The sequence below is a fragment of the Grampus griseus genome, assembly GCF_964374135.1.
Source record: "Grampus griseus genome assembly, chromosome: 4".
NCBI classification, from domain to species: domain Eukaryota; kingdom Metazoa; phylum Chordata; class Mammalia; order Artiodactyla; family Delphinidae; genus Grampus; species Grampus griseus.
In genome coordinates, this window is record NC_138997.1 from 24,193,370 (window position 1) to 24,210,173 (window position 16,804).

The following is a 16,804-nucleotide window of genomic DNA, read 5'->3' on the forward strand; positions in this document are numbered from 1 at the left end:
TTCTGCTTTTCTCTGAAAACTTTTAAAGAAACCCGGCATGGGACACTTCTTGTGGCCCACTGCTCAGCCGGTCTCACCTTATCCATCCACATCGAGTGGCCAGTTCTGCAAGGGCTTCAGCCAGCATCAGCAGACATCTTGCTTGCTTTCTTCCCTATCAACTCCGTGGGAAGAGGTGCTGGCACTCAACACAGCTAACAGAGAAATGCTTCCCCCTTTTCCTCCTTCCTTTCTCCCTCTGATCCCTCCAAGGTTCTGTGATAGTTCACTCACCTTCTCAGGCAGCCCCAAACTGGCCTATAGGACTTGGGATACCCCTTCCCAGCTTGCTGCCCCTGCACCTAAGTCACCTGTCTCTCAAACCCTGTGCTGAATGAAGCCTTTGTTTCAGGCTCTGCTTCCTGAGAAAGCCACTCGGAGAAAGTCCAGAGTAGGTTAAATGAGTATTGACTAGCAATATTCTTAGGCGACTTGATTTAACGAAGAAATACAGCCTTAAGAAACTTGGATTTTCAAAGTATTTAAGTATACTTGCTACCTCCGTTTTCAAATAAAACTTTCCGTGTTTTATTTAACTTAAAAAAACGGAGTCATTTATAAATTATTCTTATTCTACACATCCCCATTTCATTTATTGACTGCTGAGAAAAATGACAGGACTAGCTCTCAAACCACTCAGCTAGGTTCAAATTCAAATTCTACCACTTACTAGTTGCGTGACCCCCGTTTTATTATACATGTACCGTAGGGAAAAGAACAGCACTTACCTCACAGATGATAAACCCCGGGTGGTGTTTAATTGCACACACACTAGATTTTCTGACTGGGTAAAAACCATGGCAAACAACTCTTAATTTTAGGAGTTTACTTAAACTCCTCTTAACGTTTATATGCTATATTACCCAGTTAAAGCCCTAGAGCCAAAGAATCACAAGCAGAATCAAGGGACAAAATTTAATATATGCACACAGTTTTATATATAATGCAGCATCACACCATGTAGGGCATTTACTCTTATTTTATACATTCAGATATGTTTGAAACACTTCTTAAGGCTACAAAACAGAACATAGAAAAATAAACAGGAATATATTCAACACTTACAAAAAGTGATATGATAAAGAATATAAAGTACTATTTTCCTTTCAACACTTCAAAAGATGTATATATACTTTTTTTTTTTACAAGTAACATCACAAATGATCACATCTTCACATGCTTTAAGTATTATTTGTACTCAGTGTAAGGCTATTATCATTTTTCATACATAAATTTTTTTCTAGCTCTGTAACAATGCAATTTTTAATCCATTCAAGTAAATTCAACCCCAAAGTCGCTGTTTCCCAGCATTAAGACATGCACCCATCCCTCTTGTAGGATTTTTCTAAAATTTGTATTTCAGGGGAGGAAAAAACCTAAATTAGTGGGAAATCCCAATTAGTGGGAGAGTAAGTGGCTGCCACTAGTAGCAAAACCTTAGTTCTTTGAAATTGATACACTGGAACTGAGCCATTAAGATTGGAAACAACACAATAGCATTTAGACATTAAATAGGAAGCAAAATACAGTAAACAGAAATAGTGTAGCCAAATATGCAAATATGTAGTCTCTTCAGCTACACTAAAATGGACCTTGCTTAGTACCCATAAGTGAAAGACTAAGGTAAAATAAATGAGGCATAAATAAATATTGCTAGTTTCTAGGATGGCTGAATGTTTTCTAAACCAGAAATGGTTAGAAAGGAACTTTATTGCACCAAGTCAATCATAAGCAAGTTTGCAGTTCACAGGCATTATTCAACCTTGAGTCACAAAGGAAACACACTGCAAGAATATATACAGTCTGCATCAAATACGATAAAGTATCAGTAGGGAAAACCTACTCCTGCCAGGCCAAGGCAGGGTCTGAGCTTAGGTCAGCCATGAAAATGAACATACAGGTTACCAGGAAACAGGATGAGGACCACACAGATGCTAGCATCCTGCCACCAACAGGTATGTGGAGCAAGAATTGAAGATTTATCTGAGAGGAAATGAAGAGAAATATACACAATGCTAAAAGGAAAGGGGCTGGAATCAAGTTTAGCAAAAGCAACTAAAATGAAAAGAACAGGTGAGCTTTGGTCATTCTAAACATTTGTTCTTCAAAATGTGTATCATAATAGAGTAAGTTCCATAATTTCCAACTCAAAATACAAATGATTCTCACTTCTAAGCTTTTGCTTTTCTCTGAAACATTTTATCTCATGTCAACATACCATACGACTCAGTTAAAACAAAGGAGGACAAAAGCTTGCTTGGCCCTAGTGTGACCTCAGCATAAGGCAAAACCCCTGGACTAACATATTGATAACAAGCCTAAAGGAAAAAAAACAAAACTGACCTTCACGTAAAGACAGATAATTTTAAAACTAATAATCCAAAGTCAGTTCTTTTATTCTTATTCCAGAGGTCACTGAGTAAAGTACCAACTGCTAAAGTTCTCTTTCAGCACTGTTTCCATCATGTCCTGGAGGTAAGTATGGGAAACAGGAAGCAAATCGGCATTTCCTTCAGGAACTACAGAGTATTCTGTTACTCAACTGAGGTAAGACAGAGCGACAATGAAGAAATAAACAGTATTCTTTCCTATCCAATTTTTAAACATTTCGAGAAGAAACTGGGACGATCAAATCCCAGTCAATAAAACAAAGGAGACAGGAAATAGCGATTTCTTTTGGACTCCTGAGATCAAACTTACATTGAACTTTAAAATCTGGTCATTATATCTAATGTAATTTTCATTAAAATTATCAGGTAAGCTAATCCTACATATACAAGCATGAGCTGAAAGTGGAGGACCCTCTCATCTTCTCATTCCGTAACAACTGCTGATGTTAACTAAGAAAAAAATTGCTTAAGCAGTACCTTCCCCAGTTGTTCTAGCTTAGAAGGTGACAACAGAAATTCCTTTCAACAGGTTCTCTCAAGAATTTTTTTCTTTTCCACACAACCATCCCAGTCTTTACAAATTTTTACCTAGCACCATCATAATAAAATGTTATCTTTCAAAGTGCTCTCTAAAATCCTATGTTACAAAACATCTACACACTAATCACTACTCAAATCAGCAGTTACAAAGACATTAGGTAATTAAAACAACACAGAGGTAAATAACCATTATTACAGTACAGTGGAGATTCACTGAGCCTAGCTGGCATCCAAACATTCCCGTAGGTTATCAGAGAACCCAGAAAACTCATCTGCTTCAGTTTGTCAAATTCAAGTGAATTGTATTTGCTTTTAAAGTAATTGCTTTAAAAAAAAAAAATCTACTTTTGGCTAGGTATATTACACATGGCATGCAAAGAGAAATTACTACATTATTTGCATAGCACTCGAAACTTCCTGATCAAAGCAGAACATAAAAAAGGGTAGAACTTCACATTGGTATGTACAAATAAGAAATATAAGCTACAGTTATTTTTACATAGTAACACAGATGAATGAATACTGTGTTAATTCAGAGAATCAAATCTCCAAATGGGAAAAGAGTGCAACATGCAAAGGGAAAGTCTAGTGAATACTGCAAGAGACTGGAAGGAAGCAGAATCAGAGACATGTTACCGAAGGGGTGACAAGCTATTAAATGCAAACAAATCCACTGTCTAGCAGCATCCTCTAGAAGAACTCAAAGTCACAATCATCCTTTTTTGTACAATAGTTCCAGCCGTGACAAATTGAACATGCAAATGTAAAGTGGTACACATAACTGAGTGTGGTGCAAAGGGAAAAATGAAACACAGTAACTCTATAGAAACCTGTCAAGCTAAAAATTTTTAACATTTCTTCTCACAAAATATTTAAATCTGTCAGTGCATTAGTGTTAAAGTGGCATTAAAAAACTTCTGCAGTTTTAACAGATGCAGATTATTTTCAAAATGCATAGCATCTACATTTCTTTCGAGTAGGCACCATGATATTTACACCAGTGCTAAGAATTCTTGGTGGAAACAGCCATTTCATTAGATTTCCTATTATTTCTTAAACATCTATTCTTGTATGCAATCTCAAGTTCAACAAATACTCACCAAAATTCAAAAATATACCCTATGAATATTAAAAGAACTATATACAACATTTCTAAGACACAGGTTAATAGGCTGCCTTATGTGTAATATTAAAGAGAAGACATTATTCAAGTTTGACAGATATTGAGATGAAAGGCCTTTGGGTTGGAAGCATTTCAAAAGACAACAGTGTTTTAGGCTAAGAATTGTTTGAGCCCAGTTTATGACTAAGGCATTGCATAATAAAATATACATTTCTATTTGGTGCAATGTTATGTTTTGGAATCTATAGTGTGTCAAATGATGTATTTTGTCACTTTAGTAAACACTATAAAGCACACGTTTCCAACATTTGAAAATTAAACTTATATAAGGAAAAAAATCAAACACTAAATCTATAATGTTTTATATTAAGCTGTTTATAAAAAATACTTTAACAAACTTATTTCTTACTTTTTATGGGGGCAGTCACCCGATAAATAGACAGATTTTGAACGAAGAAAAATGGCAACACCAGGAATTCACCTGCCCCCTTAAACGCATATCCAAAATCTCTTGTCCAGAATGAGTGAGAGTAAAGGGGGAGGGGAGGAGAGAGTTCCAATTTGGGTTTTTATTTTAATGTTATTTTTTTCAGAGACTTCAGAAACATTCCACCTAAGAAAGGGCTTCTGCTCTAAAATGCCGCAGCAACACCATCAAGTGTGCTGTCCGCGATGGCCGTCTCCCAGCCCTGACCTCCTCCTATCCCCCCTGTAGGGCCGTCCTCTGGCATTCCGATGGTACTGATAACCTTCATCTCGGCTCCTGCTTGGCTGCCCTTTCCAGGACTCCTCCCCTCTCACATGAGGGTAGCCCCCCCTACCAGAATAGCCCCAATCACTTTTGTACTTCCTGCCTCCGTAAGTCTGATTATAGAACTGCTTGGATCGACCACTTCTCAGGATGTCAGACACCTCGCTTTCATCTTCTGAGCTCTCTTCTTTTGGTCTCGGCACCCTGTTGTCCACAGAGCTGGCCCCACTGACCGCGTCGGCAGCAGTCTTAGGGTCTTTCACTTTTTCTGGTTTTTCTTTCAGACTCGGAATGGTCCTTTTAGGCTCAGGTTCAACAGGCACAGCTTCTCTCTCTCTGTTTAGGACCGGAGTGGGAAGACGAGCCTTTCCCTCTGCTACAGGAGGGACGGGAGCCAGCGCCAGCTCTGACTTAGGTGTCTGGGATGACTGCTCCACCTGGCCTCCGTGCTCGCTCACACTGGCTTCAGGGAGAGGATGGGTGTCTTCACCTCCAGCCTCGGGAAACTCGTCTGCTGCTGAAACTGAAGCACATTCTTTAGAAAGATCCAGATTTTCCAGGGGCAGATCCAATTCTCCTTTCTCATCAGAGGGCAGAACAATATTCTGCCTCATTACTGGATTTTCTATGAATCCCTGAAAAGGGTACCCATACCAAACATGAGGAAAGAAAGGAGGTGCGATGGGAACCGGGCCTAAGAATGGGTTCGGTCCAAAAGATGGCTGCGGGAACATGTTCTTGCCGCTCAGCGACTCTTCATATTCAGCGTGAAGAAGCTGCCCAGAGTTTTCAGATTCCAGGTCGGCCTGATAAGACAACTGTCCGTGACTTTCAGACACCTGAGACGGAGGGATAACCAGGGTTGAAGAAAACGTCGGCGGTCCAATCTCTGCCTGTGGCATCTGACCGTTAACACTGGCCTCAGGCTGCACGGGGAAGTGCGCGTCCGGACAGGCACAGTCACTTTCATTCTGAGCAGACGGAGCTTCTTGGAACCAAGGGTTTTGAGGGTACACGGGGACAGGGACCTTTGGGTACATCCTGCAGGCTGCCAGGTAGGCCTGGTGCAGAGGGTACAGGTAAGAATGCGGGGCCCACATAGGGCAACTATATGCCTACAAAAGACAAAGAAAACCAGTAAGATAAACAATACGGGGGGCGGGGAGAAGTTCAGAGTGGGCTCAAGTCAAGTTTCTCATGCCTGCAAAGACCATAAACTGCAGTCCAAATACTAGATCACTCTGATACACAACATGCAAAGGAATTACAAAATTGAGTCACGGCTATGAGACTCCATTCCTTGCTCCTACCCTGAAACCAACTCCAAGTCCCGCTACAGAGGTCTGAAAGGAGACAGAGTAATGAACCCACCTACAGATTATCATGATCATTAACTCCATCCTTTAGATCTAACTGCACAGAAGTAATCTGGGGTGATACAGATCTCAGAGACCACCACCATCAATCAAGCACTTGAGCCTCCAACTTCCGGTCTCTCGACCACTGGCTGTTTAGCTTGACCTGCATTCATTCATGTTCTGGCTCTACCACTAACTCAGTGTGTGACCCCGTGCCAACTAGTTACCTAGTCTAGACGTGTTCTACCATGAAAACGCTGGTACAGAAGGAGGTGACCCCCAACATTTGGACTCCACAGTCAGAGGAGGTCCCAGAGCAATCCAACAGCAAGGATTAAAGTCAGACCTCTAGTCAGATAAGGATAAATACCGAAAATAAGTACTCCAAATCCTTCCCCTGCAAGAGGTTCAGCTAAACACCAAAACACGAAGAAAAATTTACCAGACAACTGGCTAATTCTACAGCCAACATTAACTAGATAAATATAAACTACGCATGAATGCAGCAGATGGAGAAATTAATCAAGTCTCCTTTTATGAACTGGTCCATAGGCCACACACAGTAGGGCACCTCATTTCATGTATTAACAGTCTAGAAGCCACAGAAACGAATCCAAGACAGCAGACAACACCGCACTGACGAGAACAGAGTTCTCCAGCCCTTTCTAAGAAAAGCCATCTCCAGGCTGATCACCTCCCACAGGGAGCTCTGCTCTGCTAGTGAGCTCCACCTTCCACGGGTGGCCTCCTATCAGCCTTTCAAGCAACTGAGGCAGACAGAAGAAGAGCATCCTCCCCGTTCCATAAATGAAGACAGCCAGGCTCAGACACCCTCAATGACTTGCCCAGGGCCATACAGATAAGAAGTGCAAGAGCAGAATTTCAAACCCAGCCCTTTCACCTAATTCCTCACAGGAGCACTTCCACTAGGCTGTTTCCCGAATATACTCACAGGGTTAAACCACTGCCAATTAAAAGAAAAAGCAAGCAAATACTGGAGCCGCAATCACCACCACCAACAAACTATATGGTACTGAAAATGTTACTTCTTAAATTAATGAGATTTAGTAAACCTTAGGTTATTGACCAATAGGATAAGAGTTAAGATTATTTAAATGGTAATAATTTAAAACAGTATTAACCTAAAATAACTTCAAAATGATAAAATGTAAATACCTTTACACCAAGATTGAAGAAGAATCGAAGAATGTTCTTATCTGAAAATAAGTAACATCATCACTCACTAAAATGATACATTCACAAAAAGCTTTTGTTCATTACCCTCAAAGGATATATAGTTCTAAGGACAATTTTGCCTACTTGAATTGTTTTTCTCTAGCCTGTGATATAAAACATATATTAAAAATTGTAATATAACCAAAACCAGACTCTGTTACTGCAGGGTAATTCCAGATTCAACATGCTTTATCTAGTCTAACAGCCGTGCCCCAAAATGGCTTAAATTGAGATTTTTATGACTAAACTTAAATCTGTGCAAAGAAAACTCAGGTGCTCACTGCATTTCCTTTTCAACTTCTCTGTGGGGTTTAAAATATTATGAAATAAAAAAGTTGGGGGTAAGAGTAAAAATCAACATAAACCTAAATCATTAACAAGATTAGTAGGATAATACTAGCTCAGGTATTCATTTGACATTAGCCGGTTACCCACAGACACAAACATCAAACCACTGACTAATAAAAGAAAATTATCCACAAAAATCCAAGTAAAGAGCACAGAGAGTCACTACATTACTCCTTCAGTTTTTCAAATAGGAAATTTGCAAACTAAACTTTAAAAAAAAAAATCACGAATTTAAAAAGAATTCCTTAAAAAATATATACTATTGCAGGTAGTACTATAATGACAGCTATTATGTTTTCTATTCATTCTCCTCTACATTTTTTTCATGGATGAAGTAATATGAGTAGTTCCAAACACCAAACCACTGATGTGAAAACTCAGTACTGTTTAGTTATCTGGTTAGTAACACTATTAAGATTTAATTCAAAATGGTTTCAGACTGTTTTTTTGGCGGTACGCGGGCCTCTCACTACTGTGGCCTCTCCCGTTGCGGAGCACAGGCTCCGGACGCACAGGCTCAGCGGCCACGGCTCACGGGCCCAGCCGCTCCGCGGCATGCGGGATCTTCCCGGACCGGGGCACGAACCCGTGTCCCCTGCATCGGCAGGCGGACTCTCAACCACTGCGCCACCAGGGAAGCCCCAGACTGTTTTTGAAAAAATGACAGGGGCAGGGGAGTAAGGGGAGGGGCGGCTGCTATAAATAATAGTTTATATATTACTAAACATATAAAAACACCAATCAAACAGAAGCTGAAACAGGAGTGATGAGTGACTAACAGCTGAACCTCTGCTGTCCTCCCCAAGCAAGTCCTTTGGCTTGTTCAGCAACACGACCTCTGTCCTCTACTTACATTTCTCACTGAACCTGTACCAGTACTTGATAAATAAAATCAACTTGAATTCGGAGAAGGAGCTCACCTTTAGGCAGGTCCTCCCCAGTGTGACACAGTGAATAAGGTGGTGCAATGGCTCGATCTCCCTTTTCGTTACAAGGAAACCCAGGATAGAGTGGGTCTTGGTAAAGGCTCAGTGTCTGAGGCAAAGGCATCAAGGGCTGGTTAACGGCCTGTATTGACACAGGAACTGGAGAGGGTGTTAAATGAGCCTGGGACACAGCAGAATCAGGTCCAGTGGTCAGAGTCTGTGTCACTGACAAAACAGGAATTTGAGCAGGGACACCTACAAAAGAAAGGGAAAGAAATCAAAAGCTATCAAGAGGTAAAAATAATTCTCTACAAATGTAAGTTTACATTAAGCTAGAAGGTGAAGAGTGCTATAAAATTGTATAGCTAGTAAAACGGTGTGTGTTTAAGCAATCTAAAGAAGTACTAATGTCAACCAAACACGCTCCTGGACACAAAGGAGGAAATAAGCGCCCAGAAAACACGCTTTGAGTCAGTATCTTCTAATAACAGCTCTTATGAACAAGACACGGAGCCTGGCAGAGAGCTGGCCCACGGGGGTGAAAACTGTGCTGCCAGCACCGGGCAACCGGAGCTCACACACCTGCTGCCGAGGCTGTGAGGGCGTACTCAAATGAGCACCACACAAAGCTGGAAGCAGGGCAGTGCTCCGGGAGGCTCCACACACCTAATCCTGCTCGGAGGTCAAGCTCACACTCAAGAATTTCAAGACTCGGAAGGCTTTTGCTGGTTGATTCACTGAACTTTTTAAATTTTTATCTAACCTGTTGGTCCAAAAGTTGTAGGTTCACTTGGCCAGGCTGGCACAGTGGCTGGTAAAGAAGGCACGGCAGGAGTTAGATGTACCTCTGGGGACACCAGAAGGGGAGCTGGACTGGACAGACACACATGTTCTGCTGGCTTCTTCAAGGAGAGGGGGTGGAAAAAGACAAGAGTTCATTTTGCTTAACACTAATTCAACCACCACAGGTACCTTGAGTTGCCTGCCTTTTACACACCTGTGGTTTCTACATAAATGGTCTTTCTCTGGTCTTAGAAATGAAAGAAAAAAACACAGTAGCTAAAAATTCCATACTAACAAATGTGATCCTAACCAGTGACTGCCCACCAAAAGTCACAGAAGTCACTGGCAGGGTTAGAAACAAACTACAAAGCAACTTGAACACAAGGCTTTTAAGGCAAGAAAGCAAAATCATTGAAATCACCCTGAAATTCATGAGTTTAGAACCTCCTCACACAAAGACTTAGCATAAAACTGTACGCTTTCTACCTGACATGAAGGATGTTAACTGAAAGGCAAAGGATAAGAACCTTCTCTCCTCCTGTATTAGATCAAGAACCAAAATAATCTGCTAGAACTCAGGTTCCTTCATCATTAAATCTGTAAATCAGTGGTACTGCACTTTAGATGTGTATTTTTCTAATCTCTTCAATCATTCCATTGCCTCCCTTCTATGAAATAACTGTTAAGCATGCAGAGTTGTCTAACTCTAAAGTTTTGAAGTAAAACAGAAATTCATAATTTCCCTTCAAAAATCTCATTTGCAAGCCAACTCACCACAAAGGCAACACAAGGTGCCAGATACAAACTTATTCAAAATCAATTCAGAAGAGTGGCTTCTATGTCCAGACAATGGCGATTATAAAAATAACATCCCATTAAAACTTGAGAACATTCTAGACTAACCAAGAACAGAATGAGAGAAAAATCATAATTGTATTCCAAATTATGATACTAGATAGAGTAAATTCTCCCATTTCCTGTATTTTCTGTTTTTTAATGATGACAGTAAGAGTTAAGAAACCCAGGGAATGGAGCATTCAATGTCAAACGCTACAATGTACTTACTTGTTCTGTAGGAGGTGGGCACTCTAATTTCTTTGACGGTGATGTAATTCTTGAACATTTATCATTGCTAATATTCTTTGGAAGCACCAAAAAAAAAAAAAAAAAAAAAAAGCATACTTTTGCATTTCAAAGACCCACATTCTGGGGTAACCATGGCCGCCTTTACAGCTCACCCTACCCGCACCTGCCTGCACCCTCTGATGACCAGCTACTCTTTTCCATTGTACCTGGGCTCCAACAGGTGGGGGATTTTGCCTCCATATCTTCATCACATCAGACTACTGGGCAGTTTTTATTGGGAGCATGGTTTCAAAACAGCACTTTTCCCATAAAAATCTCAATCTGCTATAGAGTAATGGAAAGTAAAGCTAAGCTATGTTCCACCGATTCAGATAGGTCATCATAAGGTATCCTTGAAGAAACAGTTACAATGTGTGAGTGAATTCACCTCAAGCACTGTAATTTTTTCTCAATTTTCTTCTGCTTTTCTACTTCCCTAACACTTTGTTATAAAATGATGAAGTCATCTCCATCTCCTTCTACACTATCACAACGTTAAGGAAAACGAAAGAGACGCAATTAGTATTTAAAACATTTACCTCCAGTGTGCCTGGCTCCGGCTTTTTATCCAAGGGAATATGTCCATGGACAGAGTCTATAACAGATCAGAATAAAAAAGACGGCATCGTTCACTAGTTAGGTGTGAAGACACAGCAGTAAAACGTGAAGACAGAGAAAGCCAAAAGTACCTTTTGAACCATGTTTAGTCAGTGGATAATAGTTTTCAGAATAACACAATGTGCTTTATTTAGCTTGAGTCAATGTTTCTCTACAACAGTGAGACGTGACAGTACATTGCTTAATCATTTAAAAAGAAAGTTCTTTTCCCCATGTCTGACTTTAAGCCAGAAACAGATCTCTCGCATCTGCTTTCAAATGATGAAATAACATACCTTTATCTTTTCTTTCTTCGGTGTCCATTCTCCGCCTGCTTCCTTTTCTATCGCTTCCATGTGATGATTTTCTCTGGACGCCTGGGTTGCTACTCTGAGAAGCTGACTGGCTGACTGATGAGCTCTTAAAATAAACAAAACCCAACACTTTGGGTTAAAGATTTACTCACAAATATATGAACAAAATCTTCTAATTAACCTTACTCTTCATACATCTAACTAAAACTCTCAAAATTCATAGCCCCGGGCTTCCCTGGTGGTGCAGTGGTTCAGAGTCCGCCTGCCGATGCAGGGGACATGGGTTTGTACCCCGGTCCGGGAAGATCCCACATGTCGCGGAGCGGCTGGTCCTGTGAGCCATGGCCGCTGAGCCTGCGCGTCCGGAGCCTGTGCTCCGCAACGGGAGAGGCCACAACAGTGAGAGGCCCGCGTACCGCCAAAAAAAAAAAAAAAAAAATTCGTAGCCCTATCTTTATACTTCCCAAACTACAAAAAAATAGGACCTAGGGTTCATATTATATACTCTATAGTAATCGGCTTACTAATAAGGCAATCAGATGCTTGGCCTAAATTAGTATGAAGACTTCTTCGTATGCCCATGTTTCAGGAAGCCACCCTGCCCAAACCTTCACTTTGCAACTTACACTTCCATTCTCTGCACAAAGCCTTCAAAAGCAGCCATAGCTCAGCCACAGCCCTTGGTGGGGGAAAAACACCCAAGTGCAAACGGGCAGATACAGCGCACTAGGACGCTTACCACTGACACGCTACTGACTGTCAACAAATCACCCAAGCTCCACGTGAGCTCCAACTTCTAACTGGTGAAACACGGGGACTGGAATAAGTCTGGCTTCTCAGCTAAGTCACCACTGAAGGTCTCTCCTCTTCTAGCATCTGTGAGTAACTGCTGCACACGGCTGAGAAGACGATCTCAGCCCTCTGTGGCAGGCGTTTTTCTACAAGACAAACCTGAGTCGCTATCAAGTCCAAGACAGGATCAAATGCCTATTTAAAGACAATGACTATGAAGACTCCATTTTAACATCAAAAAATTTCACAATCTATTCCCACATTACAGTAGTTGTTTCTCCCCATTCACTAACTGAAAAAAGGACAAAAAGCTGTGAGTAGAAGCTTAAATGATTTGTAGTTTTTTATTTTCTAAATATTATGGAAAAATAATGTATCACAGAGATAGATATACTGAGACTAAAGACCATGCCTAACTCACATGTGAATTTGGGCACTTCGTCCAGTAATTCCTAAACTCCAGCCCCTGTGCCAGACTGAACTATATATATACTGTTCCAGGTCAGCTGTTTTCAACTGAGCATCTCATACCTCTGAAGGATCCCATGGAGGCCAGAGTACAAAAAATTGAGTGTGTGTGGGTTTAATGTCTTATAGTGGTATAAATATATATACCTATATATATTTTATACATACATATATATATATATATATATATATATACACATACACACACATGCCAATATATGTATCTGATATATATATTGGGTAGCACCCTGTAACATTCCATTTTGTTTAACCCACTGTTAAGAAAGTGTTCCAGAGCTTCCCTGGTGGCGCAGTGGTTAAGAGTCTGCCTGCCGATGCAGGGGACACGGGTTCGTGCCCCGGTCCGGGAAGATCCCACATGCCGCGGAGCGGCTGGGCCCGTGAGCCGTGGCCGCTGGGCCTGCAAGTCCGGAGCCTGTGCTCCGCGATGGGAAAGGCCGCGGCGGTGAGACACCCGTGTACCGCAAGAAAAAAAAAAGAAAAAAAAAAAAAAAGTGTTCCAATCACCACTCTCCATCACAAGTCATTTGGTGTCACTTACCGATATTTCAGACCATAGGCACAGGGCGCCCAGTGCCCCCAAACTCAAGTAGCTAACCCTTGCCTTGTGCTGCCAATGACCCCTCCTCTCACAGCATTTACTTCACGCTACATGAGAGCTGTTTTCCCTTCTGACTCCCCCAAAAGAAGTCAGAAACTTAAAGGTAGGGAACACTTGTCTCATCAGAGAAGCACCCATCACAGCCCAGCGTCTGACACAGGGAGCAAAGGCAAAGCCGCAGGGCTGCACGTACTGCCACCTCCAACAGCGACCACTCTGAACGACAGCTCTTATTTATATGTACTAGGTTAATCTTGTCCTGGTATGTTTAATAAGGGACACTGAAAAGAGTTTTCCGGTTTTACAGATATATCTCGTTAACTGAATCATGAACCTCTACTGCTTAGGGAAAGTTACTGGCTTTGGCTAGCAAAAACAAACGAGTTTTGGTTCAAAAGAAAATACTAGGGCTTCCCTGGTGGCGCAGTGGTTAAGAATCCACCTGCCAATGCAGGGGACAAGGGTTCAAGCCCTGGGCCAGGAAGATTGCCACGTGCCGCAGAGCAACTAAGCTCACGAGCCACAACTACTGAAGCCTGCGTGCCTAGAGCCTGTGCTCTGCAACGAGAAGCCATGCAATGAGAAGCCCGTGCAACGGGCTAGTGCAACGAAGAGTAGCCCCTGCTCGCCGCAACTAGAGAAAGCCCACGTGCAGCAAAGACCCAACGCAGCCAAAAATAAAATAAATTTTTTTAAAAAAGAAAATACTAAACTTAAAGTGAGATAACCAATTTATTACTTGCCTCAACTCTGCCACCAACTAGAAATATCTTTAGACCTCACCTTACTCATGAAGATGAAAAGGAGGGATAGCTGCATAATCACCAAGGTATCTTCCAGTTTAAAAACTATTAGTCTACCATTTAAAACTATGGCTTAATACAAAAACTATATTAAGAAAGACTTCTGAAGGATAACTTTTAAAATCCCCTTTTATATACATACGGAAAGGGCTGGGAAAGCCTGTTCATCCCTGTTCTGAATCTCATAGAGTAAACGAGATTCTTCTATAGCTTGCTTCTCTCTGCGCTCTTCCGGAGAGAGGCCGAAATAGTTAGATTCTCGAGTCGTGGCATCAAAATCCTCAGCTCTCTCACGATCAGGTTTCCTGTCAAATAAAACATTCTTGTCATGAAAAAAAAAAAAAAAAAAAGACAAAATGTACTGAGTACCTAAAATAATATAAATCAACGCTTTGAGCAATTCAAATATTGGACCAGTTTAGCTACACTGTGAGATTACAGAACTTTTAGCTGCCTGATTAATAAATGTTTAGGAAACAGAAGCCCCTGGAGCATTAGGCTACGTTTCAGAGTCAAGAAGACAAACTTAAAATAGGGTGGAAAGAAAAGAAAAATATAACTCACTTCCAAGTGATACAGGAAGGCATAAATGTAAGCACTGTATATTTTCTTTACGCCATATTCCAATACTTTCATAAGAATTCTCTTTCAAAGGAAAGGGAAGGTTACTAGTTTAGGCCTCAAAAGCACTCTAATTTTCTGTTCTAAGTAAAGGACAACGTTCAAAGACACACCACGACCATCTTCCTGCTTTTTAATGACACTACCAAGGGAGGATGAAAGGTGAAAAGAAGAAAAAAATGCACCAGGCTAGATACTAACTACAGATAAGACTGCTGTCATTTCAATAACTTTGGTCAAAGAAGGAGACAAAAAAATTCATGAATAGAGTCTAGTAGTCTATGACATAACCCTAACATTTTTATATGAATTAAAATTATTATAGGCAATATGAATACTATTTCTACACTTTGTCTAATAGTTCCACAACAGTGGGAAATGAAAACCGAAAGCCACCAGGGAAAATATACTGAAGAGATGCAGCTCCCTAAAGAGTGGGAAGGACACAACTGATACCATCTGATTCTCCTACCTCTGAAATCAAGAACAGCCATTTCATGTCCTCAGTTCCACTTAAAATCACACCCTAATTCCAATGGGGCACATGTCAACCCCCGAGTATTAGGGGAAAAAACAGGGGAGCAAACCTGGACCCTCAATCTTAGACCAGTCCTTCTCAAACCCCAGTGGTCAAAGACTCCCAAGATGATTCAGCTAGTGCCAGGAGTCTCCAGAAAGTCAATACTCCCTAACCTCTGCGCCCCATCACCCGAAGCCCACGTCTCACCCTCGCGCGCCACTGAGAACCTTCCTATCCTGAGCCTAGCGGGAGGGGAAATATTCAGCATGGACACGTCTATCATTTTCGGCACCTGCGTAATGAAAGCATACGTGGCAATCCTGCTTGGTTTTTGACACTTTGTTTTGTTTTCTCCAAAGGAAGAGACAATATCAATGAGAAAGAAATTTAAAAAGCGAGAGGTCATGAAGGTCTCGTGCCCAATGTCACTGCTCTTTTTATTCTATAATGAGAATTCCAAACCAATGTGTGAAATATTAGAAATGAAGTTAAGATAAATTCTAATGGACTTAAATCCACTGGAGTGTTAGCTGTAAAATTCTAAATTTTGACTAGAATTTTTTAGAATCTTACTCTTAATATTCAACCATCAGCAGTCTCTAAATTTAACACACTAGTAAAATTCATTCTCACTCCCACAGGCTAGAGGGCTTACTCACTGCAAGTACAACTACGTTCGCACATAATCAATCACAGTGTCAAAATTCTCCAAAGCTTTATGTCTATGTACTCTCCACTGCCTTCTGCCATCACGTGTTTTATACACCAAGTAATAGGTAGCTAACACATAAACAAGAAAAGGACCACATCTGTCTGATCATTCTCATCCCTAACAGACTAGACAAAACACTAGAAACACACTGGATAAAACTTCAGTTTGTGGTAAACAAAAGTGTATTTAAATCAGTCATTTGGTAGTCTGTGTACGTTCTTTTTTTAAAACTTTAAGACATTAAAGAGTATCCTCTGTTCAAGAGAAAAAAAGGCTCTTCTAGTCCACTAAAAAATGAGAATTTTATTAAAAAGAAAAATCTCATTTCTGTCCACGACCTTCCTATACTGACTTCACATTTTTAGGTTTCCAAAGCTAATACTCAAAGTAAGTTAGTCCTCTTAGGTACTTTGCCTGTACTGGGTAAGATACCACCAGATGCTAGTGGAGTCTGGTCAATGTCCACACATCAGACTTCAGCCACAACTAGGTGATTCAGTGACATAAGTGCTATCTGTTGGGGGAGGCTAACCCACCGTGGGCCCCGAATGCCCCTGCACACTGTTGCTGGGTGTGCCAAGAACACACGGCCCTGAGTACTCTGTACCCAGGCCATTTCTCACGGTTGTGGTATCTAGTGACCACCCTTGAGGGATGAGGGAATTCTTTCTTATGATTGATTTTTAATCATCTGTTCTCATTAGAACTTTTGGATAACTGGATTATGAACACATAT

The 16,804-nt window shown here is 41.0% G+C and overlaps 1 protein-coding gene across 3 annotated transcripts in view; it reads right to left on the reverse strand.

The window, feature by feature from the left end:
- Positions 1-969: 969 nt before the first annotated feature.
- OTUD4 (OTU deubiquitinase 4) overlaps positions 970-16,804 on the reverse strand; it is a gene marked incomplete at its 5' end in the record, with an annotated part of 41,632 nt that continues 25,797 nt past the window's right edge. For 2 of the 3 annotated variants that reach the window (XM_082652771.1, XM_082652770.1), the window contains 8 exons: positions 970-5,958; positions 7,378-7,418; positions 8,706-8,966; positions 9,475-9,613; positions 10,560-10,634; positions 11,159-11,214; positions 11,513-11,636; positions 14,358-14,520. In XM_082652771.1, the coding sequence (XP_082508897.1) occupies positions 4,747-5,958; positions 7,378-7,418; positions 8,706-8,966; positions 9,475-9,613; positions 10,560-10,634; positions 11,159-11,214; positions 11,513-11,636; positions 14,358-14,520 (2,071 nt within the window). In that variant the 3' untranslated portion in view covers positions 970-4,746. The remainder of the gene's footprint in view (positions 5,959-7,377; positions 7,419-8,705; positions 8,967-9,474; positions 9,614-10,559; positions 10,635-11,158; positions 11,215-11,512; positions 11,637-14,357; positions 14,521-16,804) is intronic. The other variant, XM_082652772.1, reaches the window with a different exon arrangement.